This window comes from Phocoena sinus, chromosome 2 (assembly GCF_008692025.1).
Source record: "Phocoena sinus isolate mPhoSin1 chromosome 2, mPhoSin1.pri, whole genome shotgun sequence".
In the NCBI taxonomy this organism is placed as follows: Eukaryota; Metazoa; Chordata; class Mammalia; order Artiodactyla; family Phocoenidae; genus Phocoena; species Phocoena sinus.
In genome coordinates this window covers 67,871,506-67,886,590 of record NC_045764.1, presented here as the reverse complement: position 1 = coordinate 67,886,590, position 15,085 = coordinate 67,871,506, and the positions used below count along the sequence as shown (strand labels likewise).

The following is a 15,085-nucleotide window of genomic DNA, read 5'->3' as shown; positions in this document are numbered from 1 at the left end:
ATAGTTTACCAGTTGGTTTGAAATGAAAGGGAAACCGTTTTTATTTATATATTTTGTGAGGTAAATAAATAAAGTTGGAAAACAGGTCAATTTCATGCATGCAAGGTTTTATAGTAGGAAAAAGATGCCTTGCACCTGTTCTGACCCTTTACATTTGAGGTTATTTGTTTTCAAACTTGACCCCAAGCGCCAGTTTCACACAACTCTGTAAATAATTTGTTAGATAAAGCATAAGGATATTTTATTTGTTTTGATTTCTAGGATTGTGGTAAAGTAGTAACTGAAATTACTAACCTATTGTACATAGCAGGTAATTAAAGAAAAGCATTAACTATAGGAGAACACCACCACTGCTGTTATCTTGTATCAGTATAAAAAGGCAGTGATTTTTTTGACAGCCACTGATTGGAAAGTTGCTTGCAGCCTTCCAGAAGCAAGAGGGTACATGCTGTGGATCAATAACCGGCAAATTTCCCATTAAAAAGAATACCTGAGCAATGTTCCAAATAGCCACTGGCATCTTAATTTTCCATGAAACCTCAAATACTTGTGTGCTGAGGAAAAGTCATTTTCGGACAATTTTTCCAGACTACTTGTTAACAGTTATTGCTGTCCCAAAAGGTTGACAGCCTACATGATTGATATTTCATTTACTTGTCATCACTGCTTGAGTAATGGCGAGCACTATATTTCTGTGATTTTAAGGAATATAGTTTCCTGAAAGACATTTGCCTTAGTATGTATTCCAGAGAGCATATCACACATATTTATGCTTTATGTGTATAAGTTTTTACGTCTATAGAAGGAGAGGATCAGTTTCCTATACAGTTTGAATGTCCTCAGAAGGCAGGGTATACTTATATCAGTCCATAGCCATCAAAAATACACTTTCACTTCGTTTTTAGGGCGAAGAGCCTTAGACTTGTTAACTTGTGATTCTAAAGATGATGTAGAATTTTATAACTCCCCTTTATTTATAAGGGAAAAATAAACTTGATCTTGTAATCATTTTAATTATTACATAAAAGCAATAGAAAGATATATGTACATATTTTTTAGAAAGAAACTTTTGAAGAATGTCAGCAAATAATGATTATCAAGGAGGAATTTTCTGAAAATATGATAGTTAAGTAGAAAATGTGCTTATGTTTTTTAATATAGAAACAACAAGTATTAAAGGGGAATTCTGCTCTGTGACAGCCCCTCACAACACAAAATTAGTGGTTTTCATCGTTGATATTTTCCAAGAACATCACTGTTGTTTGTCAAGTGTTAAAAAAAAGTTAGGGCAAGGACTTCCCTGGCTGTCCAGTGGTTAAGACTCCGTGCTTCCAATGCAGGGGGTGCGGGTTCAATCCCTGGTCAGGGAGCTAAGATCCCGCATGCCAAGTGGTGCAGCCAAAAAAAAAAAAAAAAAGTTAGGGCACAGAAGCCACATGCAAGTTAGGTGGACATATACTCACCAATTAGGATATTAAAGAAAATGGGGATAGACCGTAATACAGCCTACTGAATGAACTTGTTTATGATGGAGTATGAAAGCTTTTTGAACTTGGAACTTGATTTTTCATGCCCAGATTTTTAAAGTGAAATTTGATCTATACTAAAGTATTTAGAAGACTAAAACGTGAAAGGTATGTTTGCTTGAAACTGGGCTATCTTTTTATCATATTAATCCTGTCATCTGTGGATGGATCATATCTTGTTTCCTTGTTCCACAGTCTCTGTGATTTTGATTTCCATTATCTGTACATTTTATACACAAATATGAATAATGTTTGATTAACTGACTGGTGTATAGGTCCAAGCTAAATGTGAGGTGTCTCCATTTTGCTTTGTAAAATCCAGGGAAAAAGAACAAAAGGCAATTTGAGAAATTTCTACTAAAATGCTTTTTGTGTCATTTTAATTTATTTAAAAATCATTTTTTATAAGATTCTTTTTTTTTTTTTAAACATGGACCGTTTTTTTTTTTTTTTTTTCCTGCGGTACGCGGGGCTCTCACTGTTGTGGCCTCTTCTGTTGCGGAGCATAGGTTCTGGACACGCAGGCTCAGAGGCCATGGCTCACGGGCCCAGCCTCTCCGCGGCATGTGGGATCCTCCCGGACCGGGGCACAAACCCGTGTCCCCTGCATCAGCAGGCGGACTCTCAACCACTGCGCCACCAGGGAAGCCCCCATGGACCGTTTTTGTTTTATGTTTTGGTTTTTTGGCCATGAGGCATGTGGGATCTTAGCTCCCCAACCAGGGATCGAACCTGCACACCCTGCATTGAAAGGCGAAGTCTTAACCATTGGACTGCCAGGGAAGTTCTTGTGTCATTTTTAGTATATGTCATTTTCAGAACATTTCTAGAGATCAGATACTAACGTAAAATCTTAATCAACATTTTTTACTCTTAAAGATAAATGATAATATGGAGGATAACACTATACTGGACTTTTAGTCCTGAGTATTCACTGTAGTCATATTGATGTGCAAATAGGGAAAAAGAGTTCTCCAGGCTGATATGTATATACCAGTAGTTTACAAAAGTACTATGAATTAAACAACCCATAAGTGTCTGTTCCAGTATTCTTACATTACTGAGTAACCTCTTTCTATAATCTCTTTGCAGTATTATTCCACAGTAATGGAACAGCAAGTAAATGGACAGTTAATAGAGCCTCTGCAGATATTTCCAAGAGGTAATGTTGAACAAATTCTAATCAACAATGATTATTTCAGTAAACTGTTTCATCAACAGTTACGTTTTCCAAAGGTTTAAATGCACATAACATGATGTTTAGCTCTTAATTTGAAAAAACAAAAGAAGTATTCATTATCGTGGGGATTGCAGGCTGTATTATAGTTATGGCAGATAGAATATCTAATTTACTAGAGTAAATTTAACTAACTAGATTGGTTTTCGTTTTTGAAGTACATACTTACATTCGCTTAAAGAACTCTTTGGGGGTCCACATGGTTTCTAAACCAAGGCAAATGAATGACTTTAATTTTGGATATTTATAAATTGTGGCTCATGATGGTAGCCAGAGCTGCTATTGAGTAGAAAGCTTTCAGCTAGTGCAGAAACCAAGATTTACTGGGGGGTTTTAGGAGCGATATTTTGGTGGAATGCTTAGTGCTTGATTTTGGGGGGAGACATTTTCTAAATAATTGAAAATCCTCATAAATAGGAATTTGATTGTTAAGTTTCCAAAAATATGAGCTAATGAGAGTGACCCTTGGTGAATCACCCGGTTAAATCATTTGTTTTTCCCTTTAGGTTTGATAGTACTAGCCTTGTATCAGATATGATTGCTCAGCTCTATATAAATGTTCCCTGAAAATTTGAATAATGGTGAAAAAGAACAGTTTAATTATATAAACCATTAAGTCTTTCACCCATTATACATTGCCCCACTTGGAAATTCTATGTTTTCTAACTGATGGAACAGATAAGAAAATTCTCTAAGTAAGTCTTCTAGAAATAGCTTAATTGAAATAATTAAAAGTTAAACTTACCTTCATTAACTGATACTGTACCAATAATCATGGTATGGGTTTTCCAATTAAGCATTCTAGACTTTCATTACCTGTAACTCTCTGAAGTTTGAATAGCTCAATTAACCAGTAGACTCCTCTTTGCACTGATAGTCTCCAGCGCATGAAAAGATCTGGGTTCAAGAGTAATGCTGTTCTTCTAGCATTAACATGGGCAGTGGGATTAGGAGTATTTAGTACATTATTAATAATAACTTATTAAAGACCTAAGTAAGTAAGTAAAATTGGGCCGTTGATAGCGTGTCTGAAACAAGATTATGATTATTTCAGTTCTGTTGCACCTGAAGACTAAAAACTAAAAAAAGAGGTCTTCCCTGGTGGCGCAGTGGTCGAGAGTCCGCCTGCCAATGCAGGGGACATGGGTTCGTGCCCCGGTGCGGGAGGATCCCACATGCCGCGGAGCGGCTAGGCCCGTGAGCCATGGCCGCTGAGCCTGCGCGTCCGGAGCCTGTGCTCTGCAACGGGAGAGGCCACAACAGTGAGAGGCCCGCGTACCGCAAAAAAAAAAGAAAATGTTGCCATTTCTGTGTATTAAGCCAAGAACAGGGTGCAGATTATTTCTTAATATTTTCAATAACCAGAGAATTTGGGCAAGTTTCAAAATTGTTTCTCCACAAGGAGTATTTTTTTTACCAGCTGAAAATTTCCATTCATTGCTTTCCTACTGGATGACTTTATAGCTCTTTTGTAGCAAACCCCAGAAAGTATCCTGGAGAATTATAATTCTAATGCTGAGGGCCTTCATTTTTTCTTTTTTTCCAAAAAGTATTTACTTCTCTTCATCCAGAATCTTTCTAAGTTCTGTTTGTTTTCTTTTATCTTGTGAACAGCCCCTGTCAGTGTCCCTGTCCATATCATTGTGCCCCTCCCATGATAATAACAGCCATTTTTAGCCATCTTCTCTGTTCAGACACTAATATTGCTTTGTGTGTCACCATTTCTAGTTCTCCCAACAGTCATGCCTATTATTATTGCTTCCATTTTATACTTGAGAATATTAAGGTTCAGAGATGTTAAGTAACTTCAGAGTCACAATTTTTAAGTGGTTAATATACCCTTTGAATAAGAATTTTGTTTAAGTTTAATTTGCTTAGAGTAGAAGGGCTATATGCTCTTATGTAGGTTAAAATATTAGTAGAGTGTGCATGGGGGTAGTTTGGAGGGCTTGGTAGGAGTGTGGAGAAGAGTATATTGTAGGGAGGAGATTCTCAAAGAAAATATGTGACATTTGAGTGTCACATGTAGTCCTAGGACAGAACCTATTAGTCTCCAATAAATTATTAAATACGGTTGTTCCACGCCAAGTTTAAATTTTTTAAAATATGAGACTCAGTCTCCCTATCTGTGTGGTTTTGTGCATACTGTTCTATGTCTTTAGTTTTCTACAGTTTTTTGCTTTTTGCTTATTTATCTACACAAAGTATAGATTTTATGCAATTTTATTTTTCATATAAGTTTACATAAATCTCTAACTATATATAAAATTTTATGTAAGATTTATGTAAATTTAGCGGTTATACAGATTTTTACAGTTAGAGTATAGACATTGGGTATATTGCCTGGGTCTACTGAGTTGGTTAGAGGCTCTCAGACCTTAGATTCTTAGATTCTGTGGTCAGGCCCCATGTGAAAAAGAATCTCTAGACTGAGCAAATCAGAGGACAGGAGAAAACAATTCTCTTCTAACATCAGGTCTTCTCATTCCAAGTGGCACAATTGCATTGGATAGTAGCTCCCAGCTCAGGGCTAATTCTCTTTGTAGTTATATGTTAACTCTTAATAAGTATGAAAATTCACTAGCTTTACAGTAACTTCTGACTCCACAACTTTAGGAAATATGAGGCTACTGGGTTTTTTTGAATACTGTTTACTTTTTATTTTATTTTTTAATTAATTAATTTTTGGCTGCATTGGGTCTTCGTTGCCGAACGCGGGCTTTCTCTTGTGGTGAGTGGGGGCTACTCTTCGTTGCAGTGCGCTGCCTTCTCATTGCGATGTCTTCTCTTGTTGCAGAGCACAGCCTCTAGGCACGTGGGCTTCAGTAGTTGTGGCACGCGGGCTCTAGAGTGCAGGCTCAGTAGTTGTGGCACCCGGGCTCAGCTGCTCTGTGGCATTTGGGATTTTCCAGGATTAGGGCTTGAACCCGTGTCTCCTGCATTGGCAGGTGGATTCTTAACCACTGCGCCACCAGGGAAGTCCCTTGAGTACTGTTTAGATTTTCAGTCATAAAGATTTAAGAAGCCAGTTGAGGAACGAGGCAGATGTTAAGGTAGGAGATAAGAGTTGATGCCTGTCTCTAATTCCTTAGTTAGCCACTTTCTTACTAAATGAAGTTTATAATGCACTGGCTACTTCAGAGGAAATGCTCTGAAGTGTTGTCTTAGGAAGTATTAATGGTCCCTAAAGGACCAAGCATCAGATGTATGTGACTGTTGTTTTGTTCAAAAAGTTAATTTCCATCTTTAGGAAAGAGGATTTGGAGTCTTAATTTTAATGTATTTTAGAAAAACAAAAATCCTTTATTGAGGTTTAGATTTTTTTTTAAGGAAAATAATGACTTTGAATATATTTGAAATACACAAACCTAAAGCAACTGATGTGCTTTGTAATTATTAGCCACATCTTCTTATTAAACAGCTCGATTTCTTGTCAGAAACAGAGGAAAATACATGTACGTCTGAGAAAGGAGCAAAAAAAAAAAAAAAATCAAATTCATCCTTTCCCCAACAATCAATCAAAATTGACAGCCCCTTAACATATAATATGTAGGACACTGTAGTTTTCAGATGGAAGCAGCCTATAACATGGGCAGGAAGCACTTTATTTTTTTTAACATTTGATGAAGAAGCATTTGCTGAATTGGAAAAGTACTAACCTGTAACTCAAGATGGTGTCAGGAAATTAATATTATTTTCGCTGTTACTGCTTTATGTTTAGACTTAAATGTTAGCAAATGTCAAGATTTGCAAGAAATGTCATGAAATTAGTGGTATATCTGTATTCTAACAAATTTGACTGCTTACTGCTTTGCAAACTGATGTTCAAACTTAAATATTTCATCTTAGAATCTCTAGCAATTGTTTTGGCATTAAAAGAACCTCCTTCCACTCCCCTCCAAAAACCCCAGCTATTTTCATTGTAGTCTTAAGTGATAACAGATATACAATGTAATAGAGTGAGGAAAGATGATGGCAGAAATTTGAATTATGAAAGGAATCTAATCATTTTAGCTCAGTTAACTTGATTTTTATATGTTTTAAGCAGAAATTGGAATTTATATGAGGTGGTGTCAGAAAGCTCTTTGCATTTATAAATGCTCACTCCTGCAAGTTAAAAACCCTGGTTCATAATTCCCACTTTGGGTCTTGGGAGCCACTTTTCAATCATTTCTCTCTGCTAATTTTGGTGTCACCCTCATTTCTTTTTAAACGATTCATTTTGAGCAAATTTGTAAATGGCCCTGATGTGTTCTACAATTTAGTCAATTACTGTTTCAGCCTGCAAGCCTCCTGGGGAACGGAACATACATGGCCTGAAGGTATGAATTTCAATAATTGTTTCAGTAAAGTTAGATGGATTTGTAATGCTGTGTTCCACTTATTGAAATGTCAAATAAAACTGCACTTTCTCAAGCTCTGACAAGCGTTCCTTTTTTTTTTTTTTAATGGGATGTGGAGGGGGATTCATTAGTATTTGTTCAATATGTGTACATATTGGGGTTTTGATGCCGTACTTAAAAAAAATTATTATTATTTGGAATTCTTTTGTTGGTCTGTTTCTTCAGGATGATCCTGGGTACTGGTCTCCACAAAGATTTACTTGAGTGAAAATACAGACTTCATTTCAGTGATTAATTAAGCACATAAGCATATTGCATACAGAATACCCCCCTCTTCTTTTGACATGTTTATGCTAGAAACATATATCTATTTAATGTCCTTTCATTGTTCTGCATATTTTGAATTCTGGATTTCTGCTTAAGGCTTTACATTTAAAAGAAAAACTGGCTATTGTATTAGACTCAAGTGTTTTATAATTAATTACTTGGGCCTCATTTTTCAGTGAATAAGAAACATTCTGCAATGTTCTGCCTGGTTTTAAAGCTGAAGGGGTATGATATCGTGAGTTTCACTACTAACCCTTGGATGTATTCTTAATATACTTTTTTGAACATACTGTTTTTTATATAAAACAAAAAGAAACAGTGAACTGAATTTTTTCACTAGAGTTGAATTCAGTTCTAGACAGTGAATTGAAAATGTCCCCAGTTTATCTCTCCCCTTTTCAGCACTATTTAAGTATTTGAATAATGACAGGAACAAAGTATTATGTAACATACAGGTTGTACAGTTTTTATAACCTATATACTGAATAGACTCCAACCATGGGTCTGTCTAGTAAAAAGCTAATTAACCTTCATAGTGAAACGAGAAATTTGTGGCAAATTACAGGTTAATTAGAACTGTGTCCTCAGAACACAGACTGATCAAGATCCTTTCTTTACTTGTAGGTGAATACCCGGGCTGGATCCTCTCAACACAGCGGCCCAGCAGTCTCAGATTCACTTCCAAGCAATAGGTGAGAGCGAGCGAGTGACATGTGCCTCTGAGCGTGAATATCTACATAGTTGGGAGTGAAGAAGGGGCTTGTGGGATGACGTCTCTTTTTCTTTATAAGGCCTCAAAAGTGTGTATGTGGCTAAGAAGAAATCTGACCAGTTAAGTAACCCTAGCTATGTATTGACTGAAAAGAAAGGACCTCATAGAGAAAGATAAAATTAGACATGTTGAACTATTTATTTTGGTCTGTGGAATGGTTTTCCTTCAGTCTCCAGATTATGCAGAAACAGAAGATTCAGTGCCTTTGACTGTTTCCATGCTTTGATGATCTGGTTTGTATAATGCTTATTATTTTTGTCTTGCTTGTCCATCTTTTGGCAGTGTCATGCTTCACTGACACCTTTCCCAGAAGGAGGCAAGGAAAGAGTAATGTGGTGAAATTTAAATTGACCAGCCAAGTTGTCCATTTATGTATCTTTGGTGCACAAGAGATTGCGCTATTACAGAAGGAAGATAATTTTCATTAATTCATGCTAACATTGTCCCATACTGGGATGGATACTAAAGACTTGAGCCTCTTCAAAGTGTTCTTCTGACAGGCCTGAGAACTTACTTCCAGAAGATTAAGGTTCTCAAGTAGAAGGACCTGCTTAAGCTGAAAGAATTCTAGATCATATTTGTTACATATTCAGTTATTCAGCTGGTTAACATCTTATTACTGTACTTGAAGATGACACTTGAAGGTGATTGCTCTGTGTGTTTGTATTCACACTGGTGACTGAAAAGCCATCATTGAGCCGGATCACCCTTCCATTGTGTGCCCAGGTCTTTCTGGGTTTAGGGCAGTAGTCAGTGTTTGCACAGCCCTTATCTGCTGAGATGTAGCTTAGGCTTCTACTTTCCCTTCCATGCCCCTCCTTACCCCCTCCACCCAGTGTCTTGGTTCTTTTGTCACTGGGCTTTACTGCAGGTAATATAAAGTCTCTCCTTCTGACTCTCTCTCTACTCTCCTGTCCCCTCCCCAAAAGTCACTTCCTTGATTGCTTTATTATAGTGTCAATATATCTTATGCACAGCTTTCCTGCTATGAACACACTACTCTTAGAGTGTGTTTCCTTCTTAAACAATTTATTCTGTGTTAAAATACATCCACTGGTTATTCACCGGTGGATCACCTGTCTTGTGGTCCTGAGGAGTAGGTCTTTTAGTCCTCATCCAAGTGCTTGGCCCTGCCAGGCGATGCTCTGAGGCTTCTCTTTTCATGCTTGTTGGGCATGAGAGCCATGTCCACCGAGTAGAGGCATGGGGACTGAGGGTCATTTGTTACATTCAGCTCAAAGAGGGCAGGGCCTCTAATTATTACCACTACTTCTAGAAAAAATGTTATTCAGACAGACTGACTATTAGCCTTGAGTGAAAACAAGGACTTTTCTTGGTGTTTTAGGTCAAAGTTCATCATGGTATAAAAAGCAGGATGGAGTTGAAAAAGACAGTAAGGCAGAGAAGCAGCAGGATAACTTTTCAACTCTCTCAGATTTGGTTTTAACCAAAACCAAAGTGAATTAGCTTGGCTTTTTAAAAACTATCATTTATATTCACAGAGTATTATAACATCTTTGGGCTGGAAAGAGACTATCTGATCTAGTGGTTGTCAGCCCTTTGTTGCAGCATCTTCCTTTAGGGATATGACAGCCTCCCAAATAGTAATGGTAGTTTGCTCCAGAAGTGATTTTTGTTATGGGAGGAATGCAGTTTGAAAAAGTCCTACAGGTGATTTTAATATGCCACCCTAGGTTGGCCATGTTCTGTGCCCCATATTGATAACTAATCAAAAGTATTTATCGAGTGCCTCCTATTTATTCAGTGCTGTCCTACCCACTAGGAATACAATGTGGTCCTTATCCTCTGGAGCTCGCTGTCTCATAGGCCTACAGACCACCTCCCCCCAGTATACAAATAATTATACTTTATAATTAGTGTTATGAAGGAAACAAGCAGATTTTGAAGTGAGAGAACACTGGGCAGGATTGTGTTTAGATTTGGACGGGGTGCCTAGGGGAGAGTGGCATTCCACTTCGGCCTGAAGGATGAGAAATACCTAGCCACATCAAGAGCCAGAGAAGGGCATTTCAGAGGGTGGGGAGAGTAAGTGAAGGCCCTTGGGTGGAAAAGGAGCTCCATGTGTTCAGAAGGAGGCCAGTTAGGCTGGAGCCCAGGGAGGGGTGCTGGGCTGGGGGAGGGAATGGAAAGGTGGGGAGAACAGTAGGAGTGATAGGAGAAAAGGAGGTGACAGGAGCTGGCTCCTGGGGCCTGGTGTTTGAGCTTTCCCCTCAGCGTACTGGCAAGCTGTTAGACGACTTTCAACAGAGGGCCATGGCCAGCTCATTGTTTATAGAAGACTCTTTCCTGTGGTGTGAAGCATGAGAAGGAGAGGCCCCCATCTAATGCTGCTCTCCTTAGGTGCACGACACCCCACTCCTTGCCAGATGGTCATCCAGGCTCTTCCTGAACAGCCCTGTGGCAGGAATGCACTTTATTGGCTGAAGCACCCGTTCCATGTTCATGTAGCTATGTCTCAGAGCGTTCTTTTTGTGAGCTGAGATTTGTGTCTCTTTAGCACCCACTCGTAAAGATTGAGTTTAGCCCTCAGAACAGGGCTGTTCCCTCTTCTAGGTAATAGCTCTACTAGTCATCTTCCCTCCAAACATACTTCTTCTCCTGGGTTTCCTGTCTCAGTAAATTCTCCCACGTCCACCCGGATGCTAACTCCAGGGGACCCACCAGGCATCATTCACTGCTTCCTGGGTCTCCCTCAACCCCACATCCAGTCAGTCCCTACATTTATAGGTTCTACCTTCTGAATCACTGTGGAGTCTGTCTACTTGCCAGCATCTCTGTTGTTGAAAAGGTAGATCAGGCTCCCTAGATTACTGCTATAACCTCCCGTGTTGCCCCATTGCAGTCCCTCCTCCACACTGCAGCCAGAGTGATCTTGCTAGTGCATGTTCTGAACCCATCATTCCCCCCTTTACTGCTCCTCACAACCTTCAGGACAAACTGTACCCTCCACAGCAGGTGAACCATGGCCTGCCATGTGTGGGTCCTCTGCTCACTCTAGCCCCCTAGCCTGCCACTCCCCGCTTCCAACTGATGGTTCAGCTTTGCTGATGAATACATGGTCCCCTTAATGGATCACATTTCCTCTCACTACTGGGCCTTCACATCCACTGCTGCCTCTTTCCTGATTTCTTCTTTTGATCCATTCCCTTCTTTGCCTTCATTCCGGCTAACCTTCGTCATCTTTGATGAACAAAGATGTTATCTTCTTCTGAAAACTGTTCCTGATTATTGCCCACCTCCCAGTCTACGCCAGGAACTCCTTCTATGAATTCCCAATATCTCCCTGTGCTTGCTTTTACCGTAGTGGTTAGCACATTGTATTATAATCACCCCTGTCCCCCAATAGATTCTGTACTCCTTGAGGGCAGTGACTGTAGCATATTCATTGTTTATTTTATTGAAGTATAGTTGATTTACAATGGGTTAATTTCTGTTGTACAGCAAAGTGATTCAGTTAGATATATATATGTATACATATATATATATTCTTTTATATATTTTTTTCCATTACGGTTTTGAATGGATAAAGAAGATATGGTACATATATAAATGGGATACTACTCAGATGTATTCATTGTTGAATCCTCAGTTCCTAGCAGGATGCTTGGCACATAGGTGATAGTCGGTAATGCTTGAATAAATGAGTGGACAAATGAATTTATATTCCCTTTAAATCTTGTCTCTGAATTAAATTCTCCAAACTCATTCAGCTTTTCTGATACAACATTATTTCTGGTCCCCTTACCCTTTTACTCTTCTTTGGGTATCTCAGTGTCCCCTTTAAATGTCATTCGCAGATTATAGTTGTATCACATTAAAATTTTAAAGTGTTTTAAAAAGTGATTTTTGGATAGTTCAAGTTACTGTGACCATGCAGATAAATAAAACATTGAGGGACTTCCCTGGTGGCGTAGTGGTTAAGAATCCACCTGCCAAATCCTAAAGATGCTACCAGAAAACGACTAGAGCTAATCAATGAATTTGGTAAAGTAGCAGGATACAAAATTAATGCACAGAAATCTCTTGCATTCCTATACACTAGTGATGAAAAATCTGAAAGAGAAATCAAGGAAACACTCCCGTTTACCATTGCAACAAAAAGAATAAAATAGGTAGGAATAAACCTACCTAAGGAGAAAAAAGACCTATATGCAGAAAACTAAGACACTGATGAAAGAAATTAAAGATGCTACAACAGATGGAGAGATGTACCACATTCTTGGATTGGAAGAATCAACATTGTGAAAATGACTCTAGTACCCAAAGCAATCTACAGATTAAGTGCAATCCCTATCAAACTACCAATGGCATTTTTCATAGAACTAGAACAAAAAATTTCATAGTTTGTATGGAAACACAAAAGACCCCGAATAGCCAAAGCAATCTTGAGAAAGAAAAATGGAGCTGCAGGAATCAGGCTACCAGACTTCAGACTATACTACAGAGCTACAGTAATCAAGACTGTATGGTACTGGCACAAAAACAGAAATATAGATCAATGGAACAGGATAGAAAGCCCAGAGATAAACCCACGCACATATGGTCACCTTATCTTTGATAAAGGAGGCAAGAATATACAATGGAGAAAAGACAGCTTCTTCAATAAGTGGTGCTGGGAAAACTGGACAGCTACATGTAAAAGAATGAAATTAAAACGCTCCCTAACACCATACACAAAAATAAACTCAAAATGGATTAAAGATCTAAATGTAAGGCCAGACAGTATAAAACTCTTAGAGGAAAACATAGGAAGAACACTCCATGACATAAATCACAGCAAGATCCTTTTTGACCCACCTCCTAGAGAAATGGAAATACAAACAAAAACAAATGGGACCTGGGCTTCCCTGGTGGCGCAGTGGTTGAGGGTCCACCTGCCGATGCATGGGACATGGGTTCGTGCCCCGGTCCGGGAAGATCCCACGTGCTGTGGAGTGGCTGGGCCCATGAGCCATGGCCGCTGAGCCTGCGCGTCCAGAGCCTGTGCTCCGCAACAGGAGAAGCCACAACAGTGAGAGGCCCAAGTACCGCAAAAAAAACAAAACCAAAAACCAAAAACAAATGGGACCTAATGAAACTTAAAAGCTTTGCACAGGAAAGGAAACCATAAACAAGACCAAAAGACAACCCTAGAATGGGAGAAAATATTTGCAAATGAAGCAACTGACAAAGGATTAATCTCCAAAATTTACAAGCAGCTCATGCAGCTCAATATCAACAAACAAACAACGCAATCCAAAAATAGGCAGAAGACCTAAATAGACATTTCTCCAAAGAAGATATACAGATTGTCAACAAACACATGAAAGGATGCTCAACATCACTAATCATTAGAGAAATGCAAATCAAAGCTACAATGAGGTATTACCTCATACCAGTCAGAATGGCCATCATCCAAAAATCTACAAACAGTAAATGCTGGAAAGGGTGTGGAGAAGAGGGAACCTTCTTGCACTGTTGGTGGGAATGTAAATTGATACAGCCACTGGAGAACAGTATGGAGCTTCCTTAAAAAACTAAAAATAGAACTACCATATGACCCAGCAATCCCACTACTGGGCATATACCCTGAGAAAACCATAATTCAAAAAGAATCATGTACCACAATGTTCATTACAGCACTATTTATAATAGTCAGGACATGGAAGCAACCTTAGTGTCCATTGACAGATGAATGGATAAAGAAGGTGTGGCACAGATATACAATGGAATATTACTCAGCCATAAAAGGAAACAAAATTGAGTTACTTGTAGTGAGGTGGATGGACCTTTAGTCTGTCATACAGAGAGAAGTAAGTCAGAAAGAGAAAAACAAATACTGTATGCTAACCCATATATATGAATCAAAAAAATAAATTTTTTTTTCTGAAAAACCTAAGGGTAGGACAGGATAAAGATGCAGACGTAGAGAATGGACTTGAGGACACGGGGAGGGGGAAGGGTAAGCTGGGGCGAAGTGAGAGAGTGGCATGGACATATATACACTACCAAATGTAAAGTAGGTAGCTAGTGGGAAGCAGCTGCATAGCACAGGGAGATCAGCTCGGGGCTTTGTGACCACCTTGAGGTGTGGGATAGGGAGGGTGGGAGGGAGACACAAGAGGGAGGAGATATGGGGGATATGTGTATATGTATAGCTGATTCACTTTGTTATAAAGCAGAAACTAACACACCATTGTAAAGCAATTATACTCCAATAAAGATGTTTAAAAAAAAAAAAAAGATCCGCCTGCCAATGCAGGGGACGCGGGTTTGAGCCCTGGTCCAGGAAGATCCCACATGCCGTGGAGCAACTATGCCCGTGCACCACAGCTACTGCGCCTGCGCTCTAGAGCCCGTGAGCCACAACTACTGAGCCTGTGGTCTGCAACAAGAGAAGCCACTACAATGAGAAGCCCACGCACCACAACGACGAGTAGCCCTGCTCGGCACAACTAGAGAGAGCACGTGTGCAACAACGAAGACCCAATGCAGCCAATAAATAAAAATAAAACATTGAGTAAACTGGGGCACAAAGAAATTGCCAGGATATATAAATATAATTTTTTACCAAAGTTCATAGCCAGATATTGACATAATGAATAAAATCAGTTTTTTCCTCTGTTACTCTCAAAGCATGAATTGGTCTTTGCCTTAGGTGGATATGTTTATTAAACTGAGCTTACTAATCCACATGGTGTTCCTAAACCATAATTACTGAATTCACGTCCCACTGCCAAGGCACGGCCTTTCCTAAACATTCTGGCTTTCTCCTTCTGTAAAATTAGGATGATTAAATTTTCCATCTATCTACCTCTGGTGTTAAGAAGATTGATGAAGTTGTATTAAGGAATCACATTTTGTTTCTTGGATGAAAGGT

The 15,085-nt window shown here is 39.0% G+C and overlaps 1 protein-coding gene across 6 annotated transcripts in view; it reads left to right on the top strand.

Annotated features, from left to right (window-relative positions):
- MAP2K5 (mitogen-activated protein kinase kinase 5) overlaps nt 1–15,085 on the top strand; it is a 269,304-nt gene that overhangs the window by 31,254 nt on the left and 222,965 nt on the right. For all 6 annotated transcript variants that reach the window (XM_032622664.1, XM_032622666.1, XM_032622662.1 and 3 more), the window contains 3 exons: nt 2,619–2,688; nt 7,045–7,085; nt 8,058–8,125. In XM_032622664.1, the coding sequence (XP_032478555.1) occupies nt 2,619–2,688; nt 7,045–7,085; nt 8,058–8,125 (179 nt within the window). The remainder of the gene's footprint in view (nt 1–2,618; nt 2,689–7,044; nt 7,086–8,057; nt 8,126–15,085) is intronic.